At 36.9% G+C, this 8,710-nt stretch overlaps 1 protein-coding gene across 2 annotated transcripts in view; it reads left to right on the top strand.

Moving 5' to 3' along the window:
• The first annotated feature begins 1,541 nt into the window (after positions 1-1,541).
• LOC107741975 (tapasin-related protein-like) overlaps positions 1,542-8,710 on the top strand; it is a 12,558-nt gene continuing 5,389 nt past the window's right edge. Inside the window, exons 1-9 of one of the 2 annotated variants that reach the window (XM_016554803.1) lie at positions 1,542-1,734; positions 1,957-2,169; positions 2,265-2,543; positions 3,315-3,515; positions 3,595-3,762; positions 4,988-5,091; positions 5,166-5,394; positions 5,561-5,635; positions 6,031-6,229. In XM_016554803.1, coding sequence (XP_016410289.1) covers positions 1,698-1,734; positions 1,957-2,169; positions 2,265-2,543; positions 3,315-3,515; positions 3,595-3,762; positions 4,988-5,091; positions 5,166-5,394; positions 5,561-5,635; positions 6,031-6,038 — 1,314 coding nt within the window. In that variant the 5' untranslated portion in view covers positions 1,542-1,697 and the 3' untranslated portion in view covers positions 6,039-6,229. Of the gene's footprint in view, positions 1,735-1,956; positions 2,170-2,264; positions 2,544-3,314; positions 3,516-3,594; positions 3,763-4,987; positions 5,092-5,165; positions 5,395-5,560; positions 5,636-6,030; positions 6,230-8,710 lie in introns of those variants that run through there. The other variant, XM_016554804.1, reaches the window with a different exon arrangement.

Genomic DNA, 8,710 nt, shown 5'->3' with positions numbered 1-8,710 from the left:
ATATATTAGACAGCTATTGTAATAATATTTCAAAATATTGCTGTATTTTACTGTATTTTTGACCAAATAAACGCAGCCTTGATGAGCAGAAGAGACTTTTCAAAAACATTTTAAAAACCTTTTTTGTAACAAATTGTTAACCAGTTAACAGGTTTTTACTGTAGCATTTTTACAGTCTTTTACTGTTAAAATCACAATCATTTTTTACAGTGTAGCATTTAACGGTGAACTTGAAGTAAATTGATTATTTTTTAGAATGTTCTATTAGCTGTTTTATTATTTGTATGAAATTTGCATGAAATATATGTCCCTACTTTTGCTAAATAGCGGTTTTATGTTAATAATCCCGTCTCTGATTTTCAGAGAACTGCATTTAAAAGCACAATTGATTTCAAATTGTAATATGCAAATACACCCTCTGACTCGCATTTGTTTCCCAGGCTTTAGGTGTGTGTATAATTATGCAGGCACAGGTGTCTCCATCCCTGTATAAGGAGGTTCAGTCTTTAACCCTAGGGGGATTTGCTAGCTTTGAGTCTCATAACTGCTGATTCATTCTGATTTCTGTTGCAGTGCTGGGTTAGTGTTCCCCAATCAGAAACAATAGGAATATTAAAACCTTTAAGCTGCATCTGACAAGCGCTCAAACAGGTTTCTGGTGTTTTTTGAGAAACAGGTCATATGCCATGACCCAGCTAGAGCTTGAGTAGTACTACGCAGTTCAGAAACACAACAACAAATGCTGTCAGCTTCCTCTTTTTGTCAGCTTCCTCTTTTTTTTTTTTTTTTTACACATTAATCTGACCAGGAAGCCAATCTTTTTAAGTGTTATATATTACAGTAGTACAGTTTATCATTTAGTTTTTTGATGTTGTAATGTATTATTATAATGGTGATGATAATTAATAATGGATTTTTTAAAATTATTATTTTATTTTTTTTACATTTTGTGTTGTATTATGAATTATTGTCTGAACTTGGCTGTTTAATAACAAGTTCCTTTGATACAACATACCCTACTCTGACAAGAGGTCAATGAGTTAATGAACAAGCTATAGTTTTTTTTTGTTTGTTTGTTTGTTTTTCTGGACAACAAGAAAATGTTCAATGGCTTTTTAGCAGCCAAGACTTGTGAATGTGTCTATACAGAAAATTACTTTCATAAACCCACCCTGAAAATTGTCACTGGAGTAAATAATGAGCAACTAGACCTGCACAAAAATCATTTTGTTTTAAAATATATACATGTTTAACCACATTACACGTCGTACCTTTGTACAAAGTATCTTCCTGCAATGATACAATGGAAAAACAGATACTGGAATGTAAGTTTTACTGAAGAGCAGGATTGTTGGATTGTCTCCATCACACAGATTATCATTTTAATATGGATATGGACAAAATTTCTCACATAAAAAAATAATAATATTTAACAAAAAGCACCACATTTTCTATTGCGCCTACACGGAAAACTGAACTCTTATTTTGAATCTGCCAATGAGGAAGAACTCAGAACAAAAGTGAAAGTAGTATATCACCCATTGAATGTAGCCTATCACGATTCGAGTTTTGATGTTAGCCTAGCAGAGAGCTGGCTCTTGTATAAAATGCGTTTTTCCTCATTTTATGAAAGCATATATATATTATAAGTGACATCTAGCAAAATTATTAGCTATCTTGTCAGGAGCTCTTCGGTGATGTTTACAATCATCGTCTTCCTTTGGATGGTTTATGGTGAGTTTTCGATATTTATTCGTGTTCCTATATTGTTTTCATCCGAGTTGCTTGCATATGTAGACATATTTTATATTAATGTAATAAAAGTGTAATGTTTCACGACGTTAAAATCGATTGATGGGTCAGAATGGTCTTTTTGCTTTCGGTTTTATTTTCAATAGTCTGGTTTTGGCAGATTTGGCGCCCCTTGCCGTTTCAGTGAATGTACTCTCATCACAGGGCTGGAGGGAGCTGATGTGGTCCTGTCCTGCTCTCTGATCGAGGAAGGGGGCGGGATGGGAGGCATGATGGGCGGGGCGATGTTCAAGCGCACTGCCTCCACTCTGGTCTTCAGGGATCTTGTGGGGAATGATGATCTGTCACCAGAGCTCGTGACCCCATATAACCCCCCTGAGACCCCTAACGCTGACGATCTGATCTTTGAGTTAACGTGTAAGTGCACTGACCCTGAAGTCAGCAACTGAATGTCTAAAATAAAAAACATATATTAGAATAGCTTTCTTTCTCCATTGTTTCTCACCCCACAGTACCATCCATTCAGATTCCTAATGCAGACTTGCTTCTTCATGCTGATTGCAATGAACAGGAGGTGGTTTGTGAGATCAGCCGTTATGCTCCTCGTGGTGCTGAGCTGGATTCGCTACCTGCTCATTTCATTGGCTCAGTTCAGCTGGAAGGTGGTGGCATCAGCCTCACTCTGGTGCTACAGACCCTTCACAGTGAGACGACACAATCCGACACGCATCCGCTAATGCAGAGTAAACTGAACCTGCCTCTCAGCCAATCAGGAACATTACTGACAGAGGGTAACGTTGTATTATGTTAATATCATTGGTCCTATCTATCTATCTGTCTGTCTGTCTGTATATCTGTCTGTCTGTCCGTCCGTCCGTCCGTCTATCTGTCTGTCCGTCTCTCTATCCGTCTGTGTCTGTCTGTCTGTCTATAATATTGCGAGAGAATGCAATAGAATTTTCCCTTCCATCTCTCTCTCTCTCTCTCTCTTTAACCATCACCACGTCCCTTTTGGTCAGGGGTGTCCAAACCTGTTCCCGGAGGACCACTGTCCTGCAAAGTTTAGCTCCAATCCTAATTACACACCTGAACCAGCTAATCAAGGTCTTCAGAATGACTAGAATTGACTTCCAGGCAAGTTTGTTGGAGCTCAAATCTGGACATTGGCCCTTCAGGAGCAGGATTGGACACCCCTGCTTTAGGTGTTCCGTAAATAAATTTAGGTCATAAATATTCCAAAAACAAATTAAGAAATCTACTCCATAAAAACAATCTAAGTAGTGATGGGTGCTATCAAAACACTGCTTCACGAAACTTGTTTTAAATGAGTGGTTCGGAGGTTGCATCAAACTCCCAAAGTCATGTGAGTTCAGCAAACAAGGCTTTTGTCTCCATGCTGTTAGTTTGCAAAGCAAATCTTTGTTTTGCTTATCACTAGCTTGTCAGGTTCTTGTTATGGAGGAGGGCTCTTAAGAATAATCTTACTGTTTGCATTGTTTGTGTAAGTAATGACATTTTTACCTCCCCCCCTCTCTCACTCTCTTCTTTACCGCTCTACCCAGTTGTGTTTGTGGTGTTTTCGCGTGTTCCATCCATCGTGGCTCCAATAGGGGGTGATGTGCTGCTAGACTGTGGCTTTAGACAAAAGAACTCCATCCCCGGGCAGGATGTGGCACTTGAGTGGCGCATACAACACAGAGGAAATGGGCGTAAAATTCTTGATATAAAAGCGAGGGAAACAGAGACAGACGTGGGACAAGATTGTAAGTGAGAAATATTCATATATTTAAAAGGTAAAACATGTTTGGATGATAAATATCACACTACTACTGTACACTGCAGTATTTGTGGACCGGGAAGGCACAAGCGCTGAGGCAGATCTTCTGGTGAGGGACGGTAATGCGACTCTGACTCTGAAGAGGTTAAAGGTCACAGATGAGGGCACATACATCTGCACTGTCGGCTCTGGAGAGTTTCAGACTCAACAGATCGTGCAGCTGCACATCACACGTGAGTCTTTCATTGGCATATACTGAGAGGGGTCAAAATGTCCATTAATATTCTATAAAAAGGTGTTTCTTCAGCTATGGACACTTTTTAGGAAATAGACTCTTAAAATACTTTCACGCTTTCTTTAGTTTATTTAATCTTTCAACTAACAACAGTGGACATACATCACAGGAGAATTCTGACATTTTTGTAGTTTTTTTTTTTTTTAGGAAAATACACATTTCACTTAATATTTTCATACATTTTGTTTAATTTTGCATAATTTGCATTAATATTAATTTTGTGTCTCATTTTCATCATGTCACAACCATGTCTCCTTGGTACGGAGCCCCTAAATGATGGTGAAGGTAAAAAAAAAAAAAAAGAGAGAGAGAGAGAGATAGGAGGAGGGAAAAAAAATATTTGAATGCTTTTGAGTTTTCTCAAAAAAGTTTCTTTTTCGTCTTAGGGGCACCATGCCTTGGTAAACAAGTACACTAAAGGCCCGTTCACACCAAGCACGATAACTATAAAGATAACGATAAAGATATAGTTCTAAAAATCGTTCTCAATATTAAAGAATAGCAGAGTCCACACCACAACTATAACGATTAAGGCACAGAGAAACGATATCGTTGGAATCACTTCCAGAACGATTTTTTCCAGCTGATGAACGATACAAAGATTGACAGCCAATCAGAATCCATTCTGCTACAGCTCGAGAATTTAAAGCGGCAGACGCACGTGCGCTTAAAATAAACAGACGATATCGTTCGCTAATATCGTTATCTTTATAGTTATCGTTCTTGGTGTGAACGGGGCTTAACTTTAGAAAAATATTACATTAGTAAAATGTTTTATAAAATATTTAAATCTTTCAAACATGAAAATACTTAATTCTTTGTTTAGAGGATCATAGTTCTAAACACAGTTTCCCATTCCTATTTTATGATGGATTTTCATAGTTTAATATTGAAAGTATCAAAAATAAATGGTGAAGGCTTGATAAAAAAGTTTCTAGACCTTGACCTTGAGCTTCAAATAACTTTGTTGTTTGTTGACCTTAGACCTTGAGCTTCAAATAACTTCACATAAATTGAAATCTGTTCGTTTGAATAAAAATCCACACATGGGACATACAGCTTGCTCAAAAGTTGAAGAAACCCATAAATTGTTCACATCCATAAATCCTTCAATTCTATTTGAAGGAAATTAGTCAAATATTCCATTCTATATCTTTACCCAGAACCCCCCCGTATCGCACTATCTGAGGAGAAACTGATATTTCAGGATTCAACACCCCAGAAACTGAGCTGCCATTGTGATCGCTACTATCCTCTGGATGTGCAGGTCAGCTCACAATCAGATGATCGTATTTTGATCTTGTTTTGGAGTTGTGTCCTGACAGCCCTGTGCTCCTGTAGGTGGAGTGGTTTTCCCAGGCACCGTCTGAAGAAGAGCCTGTCTCTTTGTCAAAAGAATCCTCCCTCTCCAGTCATCGGCAGCACAATGATGGAACATATTCCCTCTCCTCTCACCTCACCCTACGGCCCGACAAAAACCCACCCGGGACGGTTATCACCTGTAGGGTCTCTCATCCAGCCCTAGAAACTCCGAGTGATGCCACTCTGACTGTGGACAAACCTAACCCAGGTAAGAGATTTTTTTGTGTTAGGTTACCCATGATGTTTTCACAAATATGATTTGTGTAAATTCAATGTTGATCATAGAGCAAACTAGTCAATAAAAAAACGAGTAAATCTGTTACATTTCTTAATTGAAATATTCATGAAGCTGTTGAACTTTTTTAATTGAACAGACACAGTCTTCTGGACAGTAGTCTTAATGTTGGCGATATCAGTGGTGTTTTTGTATCAAGCATTCAGAGGTGCAGGTGAGTTTAGCTTTTTAAAACATTCACAAGCAACTATATTTAATATTAACTATATATGCTGCCGTTCAAAACTAATTTTGTTTTTTACAGAAATTAACAGTTTTTTGCAGTAAGGATGCTTTAAATTGTGACAGTAAAGTGTGACAGTATGTTTATATTGATACAAAAAAAAATTATACTTAAATGTTCTTTTTGATCTTTACATTAATCAAATAATACAGGGAAAAAAGTCAGTTTCCACAAAAATATTAAGCATAATGTTTTGAACATTGATGATAAGAAATGTTTATTGAGCACCAAAAAGAAAAAAAAGTAGTGTATACTGTATAAGACCACACAATGGTGAGAAGACGATATTAAATGTATTATTGAATTATCATTATTTGTCTTTTAAGAGAACTGAGGACCAGTCTTCTGTGTGATCTCTTGGAACGAGCCATCTTACGTTTTCTTTTTTACTTCATCTGTCCGCAACTGTCTTCAAATGGGTTTATTTTCATTCAGTCATGGTACATTTGTTTTAATAGAAGTTGTCAAAATCAATTTCCTGCATAAGTTATTCTATAAACATAAAATGAATTTAAAAAACATTTCTGATGTTATAATCTATTGGATGTTGTTTATTTGTTGTACATTTTCCTTGCTTTTGTGAAATAAAAACAACAGAAAAGGTTTTGTCGATGGTTTTATTGGCATCATTAAAGTATCAGGGGCATATAAGCATGCTGTTTTTGCTATTAAAATACTGGCATCAGAGCTGATGGCATTACCCCTCTGTGATGGTATATGCTTTCATTCATATTTATACATATAATTTGTCATCATATTTAGTTTGTCTCACTTGATCTTACAAGAGAAAAATAGACATGTCTACATTCTCCAACAAACTATAAAAGTCTGTGCTGTGACGAAGGAATGTGAAAACCAACAGTTGTATATTGCATGGCAGTATAGATTATCGTTTATGCTCTGTTTGCATCGATTATCTGTGAATTTCTGTACGTTTCAGTACATTTTGGCAGGCTCGTAGCATTCACATCTTGTTCCCAGATGAGGCTTTTCCACAGAACAAGAAATGTATTTAGCACATAACCGGCAGTTAATAGTACTAAATTAACATATCACACGTAACACAGTGGGATTATTCTGCCATGCAAGTCAAAAGAAACAAATGATCCTTCTGTGTGTGCAAAGAATTATCACTTGTCCCTTTTATTATAGACTTGGCATTGTATTTTTACTGTTCATTTTCATTACTTGTGCACCTCTAGGTAAGAAAAAAACAGCTATTCTCATAAATGATCTGTCTATTTGTTCTGTTCTTCTGGAAATGTCAGTATTTTAGGTACACACACATTCAGATTAAAAATCAGTGAATGATGGCTCATGAATTGTATCTCAATAACAGGGTAATGGCAACAGCAGTACTGATACTGGGTTAAGAGGCAAACCTGCAGGGACAGACTATGTCAATATGAATTTCTAAAAGTTCTCCGAAAGGTCAGACGAGAAAGCTTTGGCAATAAAGAGCCAGAAAGAATGTCTATCTCACTTTACGGTCATCTATTCCACGCTCTCATCTCTCTCTTACATACACTACCATTCAAAAGTTTGTTTTTACAATGTTTCTCTTATGTTCACCAAGGCTGCATTCATTTGATCGAAATACAGTAATAAAAACAGTAACACTGTGAAATATCACTATATAACTGTTTTCTATCTGAATATATTGCAAACTGTAATTTATGTAATTCAAATGTAATTCATGATGTCAAAGCTGAGTTTTCAAGAGGTTAATTTGAGCAGCAGATCAGCATAGACTTATTCCTGAAGGATCATGTGACCTGTATTTCTTAGCATTAATTTGATTAAAAATACAGTAAAAACAGTAATATTGTGAAATATCATTACAATGCAAAATAACTGTTTTCTATATTAATATTTAAAAAAGTAACTTGTTCCTGTGATGGCCAAGCTGAATTTTCAGCATCATTTGTCTCCAGTCTTCAGTGTCACATGATCCTTCAGAAATCATTCTAATACGTTGATTTGGTGCTCAAGAAACATTTCTTACTATTATGGATGTTGAAAACAGTTTTTCTTAATATTTTTGTGGAAACCATAATACGTTTGTTTTTTTCAGGATTCTTTGATGAATAGAAAATTAGAAATATTGTCTGACACTGTCACTATTGATCAAATTAATGCACCTTTGCTGAATAAAAGTATTATTATTATCTTTTAATTCTGACCACAACCTTTTAAACAGTATTGCACGCCTCCTCCACGAGCACTTTTTTCACAAGTGCCACCTCATTTTTTTTCTTCCTGGCCTCTCCCACTTATTCTTATTGGCCTGTTTTTCTTCTGCTCTCTCTGTGCATGTATGATGTCTGCAGAATGTTTAAATAATGCAGGAGATTCTGAGAGGGAGGGAAAGAGAGAGAGAAATTGAAATGTGCTCATTCTGGTAAAGGAGAAAGGAGAGCAAATATCGGTGTACTACTGTCACACCAAGGTGAAAACTGATTAAACGGAGAGACCTCGAGATTGAAGCGAGAAGGATGTGGAAAATGGGCGGAGCTCACGATTGTGTTTTCTTCATTCACTCATTCGTTTTCTCATTCGCTGCAGGTGGATCGGCTCAAGAGAAGAAATACACTAGATAAGGAAAGATAAGAAGGAAGAGGTGGTCGATATTCCACTGCGACACGTGTTTCTGCACTGCTACACACAACTGCTCTTAATGAATAATTCACTGTAATGAGTGTAATGATGAATAATTGAGCTTGTGCGGTGCTGGTCCAGTCTGGCCACTAAACACACAAACTCACATAGGTCTGAGCACCAGCACTGATGCCTCTAATAAAAGAAGCCTGAGCATCACAGGACGGCTAAGCACATATAGGTATGGACACCAACAGAAAGTGCCTGCTCAATCGAAACTACCTGTGTAACCTTTCGTTACTAAAGAGAAAATGATGTGCAAATAATGGTATTACACTCTAAAAAATGCTGGGTTAAATATAACCCAGCACTGGGTTAAAAAGGGACAAACCCAGCTGTTGGGTTGTT

Source organism: Sinocyclocheilus rhinocerous, unplaced genomic scaffold (assembly GCF_001515625.1).
Source record: "Sinocyclocheilus rhinocerous isolate Xijiao unplaced genomic scaffold, SAMN03320098_v1.1 scaffold2451, whole genome shotgun sequence".
NCBI classification, from domain to species: domain Eukaryota; kingdom Metazoa; phylum Chordata; class Actinopteri; order Cypriniformes; family Cyprinidae; genus Sinocyclocheilus; species Sinocyclocheilus rhinocerous.
Note: the sequence above shows the minus strand (reverse complement) of the source record. Positions and strands in the feature narration are given on the sequence as shown.